Genomic DNA, 15,434 nt, shown 5'->3' with positions numbered 1-15,434 from the left:
GGGCTGGCACAGCCCTGCTCTGTCACAGTGGGAGGTTTTGGGCCAACAGCATCTTTATCTTTTTTTTTAACTAGCCAAGAACCCACCACTGGGTGCACACACAGACCCTGATCCCTTCCCAGCTGTTGAAGCTCTCCCAAGTTTTCTGTGCAAAAGCAAAAGGGGGGATTGGTGTTTTTAATGCAATTACCTCTGATATTGTTGTTTTCATTTTCCAGAGTGCTTTAAATCCCTCAGAGCAGCTGCCAGGCCTGGCCTGGAATGCCCTGGAGCAGGGGCTGAGCTTGGCACAGGGCACTTGGCATGAGGCATTCACAAAATCATGGAATTGTTTTTTTGGGAAGCAGGGTATGGTTAGAAACCAGTCCCCAGCATTTTCAGTGTGGATCCATGTGCCAGGAGGCTCTGCATTGTGTTGTGGCAGGTTTGGGGCACAGCAGGACATGGCTGCAGGGCTGTGGTAATGCCACTCCCCCAGGACGGCATTTACAGCAAGGAAAGGCAGTGGTATGAGGGGAAAAAGGAAAAAAAAATTACTAAAAAGCAGGGGAAAGGAGATGTGGTGGGAACAGAACATGCTCTAACCCCAGGGAAGGTCTGACTTAACAGAAAACCCTCAGGTGACATCCAGAAATGAATTCCATCTCTTTATTAATAAATAATTAACACTCTAGTGATTCAGAAGTCCTGCAGCAGCTTGAGCTGGAATGGGAATGGGGGCAGCCCCCCCACCCCCAGACTGTACCCTGATTAGCAGAGATTTCATGGCAGAATAAACAGTCTGCAGCAGCTCAGGATCGTGGCCGAGGGAACATGGCTGGGGAGGAGCCGTGAGAGGCCTCGGACGCTCAGTTCAGTGGAAGCTGTAAAACTTCCAGCTCCTGCTCCCTAGAACCAGCCCCAGCAGGGGGCTCCGGGATGGACAGCTGGGAAGGAGGGAGATCCACACAGCCAGCTGCAGACACGGAGCTCACTGGGTGTGCTGGCATGAGCGCCCTGCTGCTTGCTGGTGACATTGCATGGCTGGACATCATCAAATGATGTGCTGAGGGGTGGCAGGAGCACCGTCCTACTTGTCCTTTGCATCCAGCTGAAAACAGGGAGACCACAGCGTTTGCCAGGGAGCATCAAACATTCCAGCTCCAAGCACCATCCCCACAGCTTTCACGGAATCCCAGGATGGTTTGGGTTGGAAGGGACCTTAAAGCTCATCTCGTTCCACCCCCTGCCATGGGCAGGGACACTTTCTACGAGACCAGGTTGCTCCAAGCCCTGTCCAAGCTGGCCTTAGTTTTCCTGCTTTATCAGCATTATCCGTCAGGGATTCAGAGCAGCACAAGCATCAAGCCAAGGGCTGGCTGGACCCCAAAATGTTTGTACCGAAACATAAAAAACCTGGCTGACAGACTAAGAATTCCTACTCAATTCCTGCCTCATGATCTGAAGAAAATAAGAACAACCTGGATGTTAAAATTGGAATCTGGAAGCCAGATTTTATGAAGAAGTCACGTTTGGGCAGTGTATCCCTAAAAAATTTTAACGGTTTGATGTCAAATGTGGAAAAATCTTCCCAGTGGTCTACAGCAGTGCAGTAATTAACAGCAGCACTGAGCTCTATTAATTAAGGACTTGTTCCCCTGCAATTTCTCACTCCTGAAGATCCCAGAAGGTTACAGATGTGAGAATGGCAGAGGGAAAGAAATGATCAAAGCCCAAATGCTGCCCTTTTCCATGTTCCTATTTCATCTGGGACTGGCAGATCTGCATCTTCCTATCTACCACGGACACGTTCAGCCCATAGCACTCTGCTCTGGCACTTTGGCTGTGAAACAGCACTCAGGTTTGGTTTGGGTGGTTTGGGGTGTTTTTAGCCCTTCTGCAGTCTTTCCCTGTGAGGGCAGACAGCAGGCAACCTCAGCAAGCATAAACCCGCTCCCTGGGTAACTCCAGCACAGGGATTGCAAAGGCTGAGGGGGGAGGTGGGGCTCTGAGCCCCTTCCCACCTTCTCTTTCTCCTTCTGGATCAGCATTTGCAGCTCCTTGTTCCAGCCCAGCAGCTCCACCAGCTTCTCGACGCCCCCGACCACGTCCCCGAGCTGGGCCACGTCATTGTGGCGCTGCTGCCACGAAGGGCCCCACCAGCTCCCGGTTGATGAGGACCCGGGGCACGGAGTTGCGCACGGCTCCGGCCAGGCTGGCAAAGGGCTCCACCTGAGGGAGGAACCAGGAGGGCAGGGGGACTGTCACCCTGCCACAGGCACCTGTTCCAGGCTCAGAACTGCTGTGTCTGACGGTTCCCCCGCTGTGGGCTCAGCCACCCCAGCTCTGGATGGGTCACAGTGTCACCCGGTGGCCTTTTCTGAGGTGGCCCCAAGGCTCTCCAGGTGCCCTCCTGGTTTCTAGAGGGTCTCTCGGATCACCTGCACCCTATTTCTTACCCTCCCCCTCAAATTTCACCTCCCTAACCCCGTTTCTCACCTTCTCCTATAAGCCCTCTCTCCCCTCCCTGTTTTCCATGCGCCTTTTTTCCCCGGGGCTTCCCTTATTTCCAGACCTCCAGGGACGTCCCGATGACGAAGAGCAGGTCTGCCAGGGGGAAGTCTGCCAGGTGCAGGAGGAAGCGCTGCGGGAGCTCCTCACCGAAGAACACGATGTCGGGTTTGACAACTCCAGTGCACACAGGGCAGCAAGGGACCCTGTCTCCCATGACATCCCCCTGGAAGGAGAGACCCCAGAGCTACCTGTCACGGGGCAGAAACCACCATGTGTCCTCACAGCAATGCCCAGCCCTGAGTCTCATCCCCTCTTGCTTCCAGGGCCGAAGAACAGGACTAGGACCTGTCATTATTTTAACAGTGTTAACTGCTGTGTTGAAGCCTGGCTGGGCCCACTCACCCTGAAGTCCTCTCCGGGGAAGTTCCTCTTACACACTGTACAGGTGGCAGTGGCAAAGGTGCCATGGGCTTCCACCAGCTTGTCGGGAGGGATCCCAGCCACTGGAATACAGCACGTTGGAGAGGACTGAGCCAGACACTCCCTGTGTGCATCTCCCCAGTCCTGCTTCTCCCCTCAGCTCTTGCTGGCGGTGCTGCTGGAGGCGGGGAGAGGGAACTCACTTCTCTCCAGCCCGTCGATGTTCTGGGTGTAGAGGCGCAGGAGCAGCCCCTTGTCGTGCAGCAGCCGCAGGAAGTAGTGGGCGGAATTGGGGCGGTAGTTGCCGGGGTAGAGCTCCTTGGCCAGGGTGAAGAAGGGTTTGGGGTTGACAAAGAAATAGCCCAGCTCAAAGATGGCCTCAGGGTAGGGGATGTCGTACTGCTCCAGGTTGCTGTACAGGCCGCTCCCGGGGGACCTGCACGGACAGGGGGAACATGGGAGGGGCTGCAGCACCAGCGTTACCTGAGCTGGAGACAGAATCCCCAGATCATTTAGGCTGGAAAAGGCCCACAAGGTCACTGAGCCCACCCTGTGACTGATCCCCACCTTCTCACCCAGCCCAGAGCACTGAGTGTGACGTCCAGTCGTTCCTTGCACGCCTCCAGGGATGGGGACTCCATCACCTCCCCGGGCAGCCCCTTCCAATTTTTAACCACCCCTTCCATGGAGAAGACTCGGCCCTCCCAGCACTAGTGAAGGACAAAGAGGATGGAGGTGTCACCTGAAGTCTGGGATGCCGCTGGGTGTGCTGATCCCGGCTCCGGCCATCACTACCACACGGCGACATTCCTTCTTCTGGAGGAGCTCGGCCACCTCCTTCAAGGTGAGCTTCTCCTTCCCCTCGTCACCTCCCCACCTGCCCCGGCCCAAAATGGCTCTGGCAGAACTCAGAGAGAAGGGCCTGGAGCCCTGGATCCTGCTCAGCACGGGGGGGAAGCACAGTAGGTGTGTCCTGAGAGAACTGTCAGCAACTTTGGCTCTGGGGGAGAAAAACACCCAAAAATTCCACAGAAAGCTCTTCCACAGGCAGGACTGTGCTAGGGCTCCACTAGGAGAAAGCTTGGCTGCTAGTCTGACTCAAACCCAGGAGAAGACACGTCCCTCTGCTCTCCCTTATGCGGACCTAAAATACATCTCTGGTTTTTTTGGACACGGGCGGACAGAGGGCTGTGGGAGCAGCAGCACTGGGAATCACCAGTCCCACCACTCTGGGATCCAGGAAGCTGTTCTGTGTTCTGAATTCAATAAGTTTCTATCAGGGTGATGTGTCACCCTGCCCAGGTGAGCACAGACTCTGTCATTTCCCCGTCCCCCTCCTCTGCCCTGGGAGAGCTCCGTGTTGTCCATGCCCAAAGGAATCACAGCCCTGTGCCCAGCTGGGCTGGGAACAGCCATTATCAGCTTGGGAACAGTCATTAGCAGTTCGGGAACAGGCATCATCAGCAGGGAACAGCTTCTCCCAGAAAATTGGTGGTGCTGGAGCAGGGCATTGTGCACCGTCCAGAGCAGGCGTGGGGAGAGCGGGGGGGGCTTGGCAAGCCCAAAGAACAGTGAGAGGGGCTGGAAGTAGAGACTAGAAGCAACGACACTGGAAGAGTCTCCTGGCATCAGTGTGGTCAACTCTGCCTTCCCTGGGATGTGACACTCCCCTGCCTTTCCCTGCTGTCACAGAGAATATGGCTTTACCTTCCCAGGTATGTGACACTGCCTTCCCTGGGATGTGACACTACACTGCCTTTCCCTGCTGTCACAGGGACGTTGTTCTGCTTTCCCCGGGATGTCACACTGCACTGCCTTTTCCTGCTGTCACAGGGACGTGGCTCTGCCCTGTCAGACGGGGTTCCCGAGGAGCTGAACCCCCAACCCCGTACAACACTGACCTTCCCCTGCTCAGTCCCTACTCTCCGAGCTCCGAGCCCTGGTTCCAGGGAGCGATGCTCCACCCGCCTGGTTTGGCAAGGACATGACATCCTCCATCACGGGCGCACATCCCGCGGGACCTTCTACGCAGCCACCGATTCCCACCCTCCCCTTCCCGGCTCCAGCGCCCAGCCCGGCATCCCCCCCGTACCTCCCCGCTCTGCCGCCGCCCACCCGGCCGGACCGGGCCGCGCTCCCTCCGCCGCCGCCGTGGCGGGGGCCGCGCTCCCACAGGCTCCTCCACGCCGCTGTAAGAGAGCAGAGCGGTGCTGAGCGGGGTGTCCCGCCGGCCCCGAGGGGCTCCCCCCGGCCCCCGGCGCTCACCGGCCGCCAGCAGCCCCGCACCGCGGCCCCGCGCCCCGCTCATCGCGGCCCCGGCGGGCGCGGGGCGTTACGGTAGCGCCGCGAACCCAGAGTGCGCGGCGGCGGCGGGCGCGGGGCGTTACGGTACCCGGCACGCCCCGCGCGGGCGGAAGTGAGTGCGCAGCCCCGGCGGCGGCGCGGCCTGCTCGCCCCGGCCCCGCCGCGCCTCGGCCCCTCCGGTCCCGCCGCCGCCATGAAGGACGTGCCGGGCTTCCTGCAGCAGAGCCAGAGCGCGGGGCCGGGCCAGGCCGCCGTGTGGCACCGCCTCGAGGAGCTCTACAACAAGAAGTGAGCGCGGGGAGGGGGGGCGGGAATGCCTGGTGTTTGTTCCCGGTGTTTGTTCCCGGTGTCTCACGGAGAGTGTTTTGTGTCCCCAGGCTGTGGCACCAGCTCACCCTGCAGGTGCTGGACTTCGTGCAGGACCCCTGCTTCGCCCAGGGCGATGGGCTCATCAAGGTGAGGGGGGGATTGCCGGGTGTGGGATTTCCCCGTGGCGCAGGGATGGGGTGGGGGAGTTGTACCGGGGAAAACTCAGCCTGTGGCTCAGCCCGTAACAATCCTCTCGGAGAATCGCTGACCCGGGTGGACTTGCCTCCCGTGAGCCTGCGGGGTATGGGTGAAAATCTGGCTAAAATTAAATGTGTCGGGATTTTATAACCTTCGGGGCGATTCTTTACTTTCATTCGCTCTAAGTTTTTTACGTTTGGGAGGTGCAGGGGGATTTTTATTTTTCTCTTCAGCTCCCTTCTGTGACAAGGGGTTTGCCGAGTGCAGGGTGGAGTGTGGGGTGTTCACAGGTGCTTCCTTCGGGCCCTTCCTCGGAGCTGGGAGGAGCTAAAATGGGTAGTTCTGTGCTCATGGATTCTGCACAGTGCTGGAATTTCTGTGTGGGATGCCCACTTTGTTGGAAAAATCATAGAATGGCTTGGGTTGGAAGCTCCACCCTCCCTGGAAGGGACATCTTCCACTAGCCCGGGTCGCTCCAAACGCTGTCCAGCCTGGCCTTGGACGCTCCCAGGGATGTTCAAATGAGCTGGAATAGAAGAGGAAATAGAGTGAAAACTCTGAGCTGGGGTGTCCTTGGCCCTGAGTGTCCCTGTCCTTGTCCCCCACAGCTCTACGAGAACTTCATCAGTGAGTTTGAGCACAGGTGAGTCACCTGGGGGGGGTTGGGGTCACCTGGGGGGGTTGGGGCCCTGTGCTGACCCCAGGTTGCTCTTTGCAGGGTGAACCCCCTGTCCCTGGTGGAGATCATCCTGCACGTGGTCCGGCAGATGACAGGTGCGTGTCCTCACCTCCTCCCCATGCTGCTCCCAGCCCCTGATCCCTGTGGAACGTGGCCAGGCACAGGGGAATCTCGGACTGCTGCTTTCGGAAGGGAAAGCACTTCAGGAATGCAGTAAACAACGTATTTGGGGGTGAAGTTCAGCTCCACGGGACCTCCTGGTACTGCTGCTTTTTAAAACCTGATTTTCCTCTGCTCCAGATCCCAACGTGGCCCTGACTTTCCTGGAGAAGACTCGGGAAAAGGTATGTCTGAAGCTGCTCCCTGCGGCAGTCCGGTGTGTGTGTGACACCTGGGCTGTGGAATCCAGGGATTTTACTGTGGGAATGTGATCAGTGGGGTGCACCCAGCCCTGTCCCAGCCACCTGGCTGCAGGTGGCACTCCAGGCAGGTCTCCCTGTGTCCCTGCAGGTGAAGAGCAGTGACGAGGCCGTGATCCTGTGCAAAACAGCCATCGGGGCCCTCAAGCTCAACATCGGGGACCTGCAGGTCACCAAGGTGAGGGGTGGCCCGGGCTGGGAGGTTTTGGGGTGCTGGGGCATTCCTTGATTGTCACAACTCCCAGCTCAGAGGGTCTGGTGAGCCTCCCCAGTGTGTGGGAGCTGCTCCTGGTGACCTGCAATGTTGCTGCCCGAGCAAAGCACATGGGGTTTGTTGTCCTTGACTTGTTTTAGAACTGTCTTTTACACCCAAAATGAGGGTTTTCATGCAGGGCAGCTTTAGATCTCCTAGAGCAAGCGCAGAGTGATGGCTTTGGGTGTGTCTGTACCATGTAATGCTGGAATGGTTCCATGGGCAGGGACACCTTCCACTATCCCAGGTTGCTCCAGCCTTCATCCGACCTGGCCTTGAACCCTTCCAGCAGTGGGGCAGCCACAGCTCTTTTGGGCAACCTGTGCCAGGGCCTCACCACCCTCACAGGGAATGATTTATCCCAAAACCCCACCCAAAACCTTTCTCTTTCAGTTTAAAGCCATCATTATATATAGTTACAGCTGCCGGGCTGGTTTGGGGGTGGGTTTTTCCCCCCCCCCCACTACTGTGTGAAGGGAGACTGCTGCTTTAGTTTTGGATAAGCATGTAAATATATGCATAAATACCCTGCTGGTGGCTTTGGCTGTGGCTCCTGGGGTGTCACACCTGCCCCTGGGCCCCATCTGGGAATGCTGTGATCCTCCCGTCCGGGATTCCAGCAGTGCACCGGGTACTCCTTACCCTTTACAAAGGCAGGTCTCCCCCTGCCCAGGAGACCATCGAGGAGGTGGAGGAGCTGCTGAACACCCTGCCCGGGGTGACCTCGGTGCACAGCCGCTTCTACGACCTCTCCAGCAAGTACTACCAGACGGTGGGGAACCACGCTGCCTACTACAAGGATGCTCTGCGCTTCCTGGGCTGCATCGAGGTCAAGGACCTGCCAGGTGACTCCTCTGCCTGGAAAGTCCCACTCTCCACGCTCTGCTCTACCAAATAAACGCCCTGGCAGAGGTTTTTATCCATGTTGTTTTAGCCGTGCCGTGGTGGATCCGAGGCCTGGCTGGATTGTGCAGTGACCCCACCCAGGGTTCTGGTCCTAAGGGTGATGGGAGGGGGGAATGCCCCTGCCAGAAGGGGGAGTTTCTTCTAATTCCCCCAAAACCTTCACTCTGAATTCCAGAAGTGGTGCTTTTGTGCTGTGGTTACTGCAGGCTCCTGAATTTCAGGCTTGAGAGAGGGTGAGGGGTGGGAATGGTTTAATGCAGGCACAGAGAAGGATGAGGGAGGGGTTGCTGGGGCTTAAACTGCTGCTTTACCGAAATTATTTTTGTTCTGGGCTTTTTCTTCATGCAAATTACTTTTGGTCTGTTTGCTGGGGTTTTTTTCCAGTGTCAGAGCAGCAGGAAAGAGCCTTCACCCTGGGGCTGGCCGGGCTGCTGGGAGAAGGTGTTTACAACTTTGGGGAGCTGGTAAGTCCTGCCACATTCCTCCACTGAGCCTCAGGAGCTGATTTTTACCCTGCTAATGCCCTCCTGCCTGGTTCCTGCAGCTCATGCACCCCGTGCTGGAGTCCCTGAGGAGCACAGACCGGCAGTGGCTCATCGACACCCTCTTCGCCTTCAACAGTGGCAACGTGGAGACCTTCCAGGCCCTCAAGTCGGCCTGGGGGCAGCAGGTGAGGGGTGTTGTAGTGCTGAGGGCCCAAGCTCAGGGTTTAGAGAGCCCACTTGGAGCCTCTGGACCTCTGCTTTACTACCTTTACCTAATTCCTGGCTCTGGTGCACTGGTGTAATTCTAATTGGGGTTTAATGAGTTATTTCATCTTGATACATGTCATTAGTTTTCTTTTGGCTCCCCTCTGGTTGATGGAAAGAAATAGAGAGAAATCTCCTGTGATCCAAGGGCAGAGCACACACAAATGTCCTGCACAGGCAGATAATCCCAGATTTAATCTCCATAACAGCAGTGCTTTCCAGTAGAAAAGAGTGGTTTTCCCTCCTCTTCTGGGAAGTGTGAGGCAAACAGTGGTGTTGGATGTTACCTGCACTGGCCACTCCAGGAATTACTGACACAGCAGTAGTTTGCAGGTGGATTTGTGAGTCCACTGGCCTGCCTGGTGAGGCTTCTGTGTTTTGTGTGCAGCTCCTGGGATTTATTTTCTGGAACCATTCCCAGGTGGTGGCTGGGCTGTGATGGCCTCCTCCCTCCTAAATAAAGCCCCCTCAGGGATTTGCCCCTGTGTGAAACAAGCTGTTCTCCCCCAGGCTGAGGGGAAAATGCAATAGTGACCTGATTTGGTGCATTTTCTCTTCTCACAGCCTGACCTGGCTGCGAACGAGGCGCTGCTGCTGCAGAAGATCCAGCTTTTGTGTCTCATGGAGGTGAGCTGGGATGTTCTCCAGAGAAGATGTGGCTGCCCCATCCCTGGAAGTGTTCTAGGCCAGGCTGGGCGAGGCTTGGAGGAACCTGGGATAGTGGAAGGTGTCCCTGCCCACGGCAGGGGATGGAATGGGATGAGCTTTAAGGTCCCTTCCAACCCCCAAAGCGTTCTGGGATTCTGTGACATGGAAGAGGGGTAGAGGAAGCCTCGTATCTCAGGGATGGTGTCTGGAGTGATAACTCTTGAAATTTAGACTTTATTTGACTTATTTCAGTTAAATATGGGAAACGCAGCTGCCGATGCAGAGTGAGACTGGGCAGGGCAGCACAGGGGAGGCTCTGTGTGCTGTGGGAACCACTAAAACCCCGTGGGGGTTTATTTTTTTGCTCTGTTCCCCGGACTCAGATGACTTTCACCCGCCCAGCCAATCACCGACAGCTCACCTTCGAGGAGATTGCCAAGAGTGCCAAAGTCACCGTCAACGAGGTGAGTCTGGGGTCAGACAAACTTAGTGATGTCCTGGCTGGGAGCTCTAAGAGCGTCACACACAATCCCAGGGTCACTGAGGTTGGAAAAGACCTCCCAGGATCACTGAGAACCTGTGCCTGATGCCCCCAGCTCAGAGCACTGAGTGCCACATCCAGTCCTTCCTCATGTCCAACCACATGCAGCTTGAGGTCAGTTCCTCTTGTCACTTGTTCCCTGGGAGAAGAGCCCTACTCCCACCATCTGGCCAGACCCCTGTTCCTGCTGCCTGGGGGTGCTTCGACTCTGTTGGCTTTTTCCCGTTGCCTTGTTTTTCCTGGGATTTCAGAGACAAGAAAGTCAATCTGGTTTTGGGGAAAAGGGCTCCCTCCTGTGTGTTGAGATGTCGAGTCTCAAGGCAGTCCTGTCACCTGAAAGGGGGCAGCGAGAGCTGCTGCGCTGGACTCTGCGTGCGAACAGTCTGCTGTGAGGGCACCAAGGGAGGGTTTTATTCATCTCAGGGGAGAAACTGGCTGATCTGAGTCATTTTCCTTGTGTTTCTGTTGCCAGGTGGAGCTGCTGGTGATGAAGGCGCTCTCAGTAGGCCTGGTGAAGGGCAGCATTGACGAGGTGGACAAGAGGGTGCACATGACATGGGTGCAGCCACGTGTGCTGGACCTACAGCAGGTAACAGGAATGAAATCGGGACTGTGAAGGGTCACAGCTTGGGAATGAGCCTCCCTGGGGCGTCCTGAAGGGGAACCAGCTTTTCCTTTTACGTGGTACCTGTGATTTCACCCTGGGGTACCTGGTGCTTTTCACACCCCTATAGGGAGTGGGTGGTCAGAAACCTGACAGGGGATGGAACAGGACAGGGCTGACATGTCCCTTGTGGAAGCCACACAGATTATATGAAATTCCAGCTGCAAGGAATTCCTTTGGTGCGTTTCAATTTAACTTTTGGCTGTTGCTGATTTGCTGGTAGAAGCTGTTAATCCCAGGATGGTTTGGGATGGAAGGGACCTTACAGGTCATCCAGTGCCACCCCTTGCCACTAGCCCAGGTTGCTCCAAGCCCCATCCAAGCTGGGCTGGAACACTCCAAGGGATGGGGCAGCGCCCTTTCCCGATGTGCAGGGTTTTGAGGAGTAGTTTGGCATCTGAGGTGTGTGTCCCTGAGGGTGCCTGTGGGCATTCCCAGGAGCTGAGGTGTGGCCTTGCCTTGCAGATCAAAGGGATGAAGGACCGCCTGGAGTTCTGGTGCACAGACGTGCGGAGCATGGAGATGCTGGTGGAGCACCAAGCCCACGACATCCTGACATAGAGGGCCTGGCTCTGGCCCCGGGAGGGTGATTCCTGCTGCTCCTGAGGCCAGCAGCACTCAGACCACTGACTGCACTGAATCCATGGAGGGGGTGGGTGGGCAGAGGGGGGAGCAGCATGGGATGTATTTCGGAGGAGTACGTGGCCTTTTGCTGTGTGACCCTTTGGTGCTTGAGTCAAGCTTTCCCTCTGCTGACACGAGTTGCTCTGATCCCAGAGCTCCGTCCTGGGGGGGATGGATCACTCCCAGTCCCTCCTGCCTCCAGCTGCTGCGGGAGGGTGGGATCCTGGTACAGGTACCGAGGGGTCTTGGCCTTAGGGGGCACAGCCTGTCCTGCTGCCCTCTCCCTCTGCCCCTGCAGCAGCCCCAAGGCAGCATTTCCCAAATCCTCTTCCCCAGATCATACTCTCTTCACCCCTCCTCATTTGCAGTAGAGGGAGTGTTTGCTCCATCCAAGGGTTTTCCCAGTTGGTGGGTGTGTTCACACACTTGGGGGGTGGTTTGTCTTTCACCAACGCTTTGTGCTCAGGCGAGGTGCAGTGGCATTGCCAGAATAAACGTCTCTGCCTTCCCTTTTCTGGGATTCTGTGTCATCTCCATCCCTTTAAAAATACGTTTTCCCCCACCCAGTGTCACATCTCCTCCTCAGTTTCACATTGCAAACCCCTCTCTCAGAGTAATCCAGTTTTTAATCTGCCAATGGGATCATTGTGTAAGTATGGAGCAGTGGTATCTGGGTGTCAACCTGGGCAGGATCCTTCTGTGGGATATTCCAGCCCTGATCGCTGTTCCCAAGCCAATTGTAACAGACTGAGAGCTGAAACCAGCCCAGGGACATGTTTTTGTTCTGCTTGTTTCTTAAGACCGATGTTAAAAGCTTTTCTGTGAGGGAATTGTCTTTGTTGGGGATTGTTTGTCCTGTTGCTTCTGTGATTTTCTGGGGTGGAAGTTTTTAGTGCAGGTTGAGAATGTGGAACAAATGGGGATCTGAGCTGGGATCCCTCCCAGCGTCCCTATGGATGCACGAACTCCTTGTTATGAGGCAGGACAGGATGTGGCACGGGGAGTTATAGCAATTACTTCACATTGAGTGGAGTTGGGTCCATGGATCTGGTTAAATTCCCTGGGGCGTTCGTGGGTTTTTAAAAGCTGCTGCCATTGTATCCGTGGTCAGTCCTTGTCACTGCTGGGATTCAGGAGTCTGTACCTGCTCACCCTCCTACTGCTGCTTTCCAGGCCCTTCTGGCTAAAATTCCTCCCTGGATGGGGGTTAGGGTTAGGGTTCAGTGCCCAGTGCCTGCATTTTCCCTGTCAGTTCAGCCACTGGATTTGACTTTCCCAGTTCTGCTGCATCTTGTCTTCCAACGCTCATTCCTGTCACTTTTGCTGACTTCAGGAGAGTGTGTGGAGGAGACAAGTGTTCTGGAAAATGTTCCCTTCATTTCCTAGTCAGGGACAGGAAAAGGCTTTAAAGGAGCACTGTCTCCTTCCCAGTGCCATATTGGATCTCGCCCTCATTCCTGGGGCCTCATCCCTACACGTTGGGATGGAGAAAGCTCCACCTGAGCCAGCGAGTTGTGGGGCTGCTGCTGCTTGAGATCAGCATCAAACACCTGGAATGTCACTGTGGGAAACACTAACAACAGCTTCTCCCAGGAGGATTCCAACAGCCCCTGTGCTGTGGGAGCATTCACCTGGCTGCGAACTCTGAGCAGCTCCCGGGATTGGAGATGAGATCTGTGGATCTCTGACAGCTTCAGAGGTTTCTCCAAGATATCTGGAAGTACCTTTTGCTACTCAACCTTTCTCGTGTGCTGGCTGCTTCCCTGACACAGGTAATTTGGGATGTGGTGGGCACAAAGGCCCTTTGTGCAGGGAGGGGGCAGTCAGGTGCCTGTGGGACCCTTTTAATGTCACTTTCCAACAGGAATTCACCTTGGCTTTGCTTCCTTGCTTGTGCTGGAAGAGGTGACTGGGTGCCTGCCCTGTGCTGTGCTCCAGCTGCAGCAGGTAAAGGTTCCAGAGGGAATATCCCTTCTCGCTGGAGCCCGCTGCGAGGGAATGCTGCCTTCAGGACAGGGTTCCAGGTCATTCCCTACGGACACACCTGTGGATGAAGCAAACCCAAGGAGCCGTTGTGCTGAATGCAAAAGTGAATTTTAATGAACAGGCCTGGGGGGTTCCATCCCAGAGAGGGTCTGTCCCAGGAACTCTTCCCTTGGGATTCTCTCAGTGGGGAACAGGCTGCTCCTGCCACTCCTCACTCCGGCCTGGCCTTGTAGTGCTCTATGTTGGCCAGGACCCAGGCTGTGGGCAGCAGGAACGAGGTGAACATCACAGCTAAGGCAATGCTTTGCTCCTGTGGGGGAGAAGGAACGGGAATCAGTGGGATGGCTGGGCCATGGGATGTTTGGGGGGGGGGCTCCTGGGGGGACAGCTGTGCCATGGTGTGGGAGCTCCTGGGATGGTTGTTACCTGATTTACGGGGCTCCTGGGGTGGCTGTGCCGTGGCCAAGGTGCACAGGGCTCCCAGGATGGCTGCACTGGTGCCATCCAACACCACAGACCCAGCTCACTTCTCTGTGCTCTTCCCAGCCCTGTGCCATGGGATGGACCCACCGTGGGGCTGTGGAGGAACTTGGGGAAGCACAGCCATTCCCACTGGCAACAGATGGACCTGGAGCTCTCCAGGCTTGTTGTTTCCCTTATTCCACGTTTCCCTGCCATGATATTCACTGGGAAACTGGAGCAGTGCCTGACCTTGAGGCTCTGGCCAGGGCCCTCAGCATTTCCAGAGGCAGCTGTGTCTGACTTTCAGATGACTTTGGGAACTGCAGCCAGCAGCAGCCCCTTGCTGCCCCGGTGCACCGGGACAACATCAATGCCCTACACTGGCACCTTCCTTTCACTTATTTTGCTGGAAAAAGCATTTCCAGGCTCATGCAAACCTCAGAAAGGCAGCAGCGGGAAAACTGCCCGGACAAGGGGTGGAGTGGGAGCCAGCCAGGATTTTGGTGAAAAGCTCCTTTTTCCCAGCTTGTTTCACCCTGCCCAGGAAGATCTGGACTGGGGGGGAATCGTCCCCAGAGTGGGACCTACAAGCTCTGTGGTGACAGCAGCCCCTGTCCTTGTCCATGGGGACACTGGCTTTGGGCTGAGTGTCCCAAGATGGGGGGATTGGGCCCAGGTCTGCCCCTGAGGGACCACCAGTGTCCTGCTGTCCCTTGGCTTCACCTCCCTGGGGGACACCCTGTGCTGCAGGGGACCCTAACCCCAAAGGGGGTTGGTGCCCCAAACCCCAAAGGTTTAAAAAGGGGCTTGAAGGGATAAAATGCAACAGAAGCAGGAGCCTGAGTGTGGGGGGAGCAGGGCATGGGCCCCTATGGGGGTGTGGGCTGGAGCCTGGGGGCACCTTCCCCCTCTGCCTCCCTCTCCTCTTTTGCTTCCGCCCCCAACAAAAATAATTTGTCCCTATCATGGGGGTTTGGGCCCTTCCAGTGGGGGTGTCCCCCCCCTTTCAGCCCCCCAGGTACTCACAGTGGCAGAGAGCGGGTGCTCAGGGGGGCGGGACCTGAGCTGGGCGCGGGGGGCGCGGGGGGTCCGCAGTGCAGCCGCCAGGAGCTGGGAGCCCCTCTGGAAGACCCTCATGGCTCTGTCAGGGTGATCCCGCTCCTCCTGGCTCTGCAGCTGCCCAGCTTGTCACTGTCACTGCTGCCACCAACCCCCCCTCCCTCCGCCACCTCTTGGCACGCAGGACCTGCTGCGCTCTGAGGGCACAGGGTGGAACACCCTGAGGTGGAAAAGATTTTCCTGAATTGTTCTCTGCTTAATTTTTCTTCCCTTAATTGTTTTCAGTTTGGGTTTTTTTTCCTCAGCAGCACCCAACTGCCCAAGGTTCTCAGGCCAAAAACTGTCCCCAGCCAGCACAGGGGGACACTGCTCTGCTGGAGAGCAGAGGCTTCCCCTTCCCTTGGAGCAGACCTTTTCCTTTGGAGCAGAACTTCTCTTCTGTGGCCTTTTTAAATTTTATACTGCTCATAACACCATTCTGCAGGAAAGGACTTTCTAGAATTCCTTATTCCTGTAATAATGGGAAGGAAGTGGGGTGTGGGCTGGTGGGGTTACCCCTCGTCCCTACATGCCAGCACCTGCTCTCCAAGGGACGCCTGTGCCAGGAACAGCTGCTGGTTGTGAGGAACGAGTGAAAGGATAAATGAATCCTGCTGGGGCACACCTGGGATTTGATCCTGGGATACAAAAGGAGTAGAGGTGAGAGCAGGTGTTACTGCT

General features: G+C 56.4%; 2 protein-coding genes across 2 annotated transcripts; one reads left to right on the top strand and one right to left on the bottom strand.

Moving 5' to 3' along the window:
- Positions 1-634: 634 nt before the first annotated feature.
- Positions 635-5,196, bottom strand: SIRT3 (sirtuin 3). The gene is given in 9 exon segments (XM_050337257.1): positions 635-1,090; positions 2,004-2,127; positions 2,129-2,211; positions 2,555-2,716; positions 2,896-2,996; positions 3,117-3,349; positions 3,656-3,913; positions 5,006-5,102; positions 5,179-5,196. Coding segments are annotated over 7 exon segments (771 nt in total). The 5' UTR covers positions 3,703-3,913; positions 5,006-5,102; positions 5,179-5,196; the 3' UTR covers positions 635-1,069.
- A 159-nt stretch (positions 5,197-5,355) lies between these two features.
- PSMD13 (proteasome 26S subunit, non-ATPase 13) lies at positions 5,356-11,727 on the top strand. Its single transcript, XM_050336644.1, has 13 exons — positions 5,356-5,505; positions 5,595-5,673; positions 6,333-6,367; positions 6,443-6,498; positions 6,704-6,747; positions 6,914-7,000; positions 7,749-7,920; positions 8,366-8,445; positions 8,526-8,651; positions 9,295-9,357; positions 9,762-9,842; positions 10,392-10,508; positions 11,049-11,727. The coding sequence occupies exons 1-13, from the start codon at positions 5,411-5,413 to the stop codon at positions 11,142-11,144; spliced, it is 1,131 nt and encodes a 376-aa protein (XP_050192601.1). The 5' UTR covers positions 5,356-5,410; the 3' UTR covers positions 11,145-11,727.
- The last annotated feature ends 3,707 nt before the right edge of the window (positions 11,728-15,434 follow it).

This window comes from Myiozetetes cayanensis, unplaced genomic scaffold, assembly GCF_022539395.1.
Source record: "Myiozetetes cayanensis isolate MyiCay16 unplaced genomic scaffold, myiCay2020 scf6-25, whole genome shotgun sequence".
NCBI lineage: Eukaryota > Metazoa > Chordata > Aves > Passeriformes > Tyrannidae > Myiozetetes > Myiozetetes cayanensis.
The sequence above is the reverse complement of the archived record's forward strand: the minus strand, read 5'-3'. Positions and strand labels throughout refer to the sequence as shown.

What these genes read in the sequence shown, in the direction of transcription:
- PSMD13 (XM_050336644.1), top strand. Translation starts at nt 5,411, where the DNA reads ATGAAGGACGTGCCGGGCTTCCTGCAGCAGAGCCAGAGCGCGGGGCCG. An exon ending in AGGGCGATGGGCTCATCAAG is followed by an intron (nt 5,674 to 6,332) that starts GTGAGGGGGGGA and finishes TGTCCCCCACAG; the next exon opens with CTCTACGAGAACTTCATCAG. An exon ending in GGGACCTGCAGGTCACCAAG is followed by an intron (nt 7,001 to 7,748) that starts GTGAGGGGTGGC and finishes CCCCCTGCCCAG; the next exon opens with GAGACCATCGAGGAGGTGGA.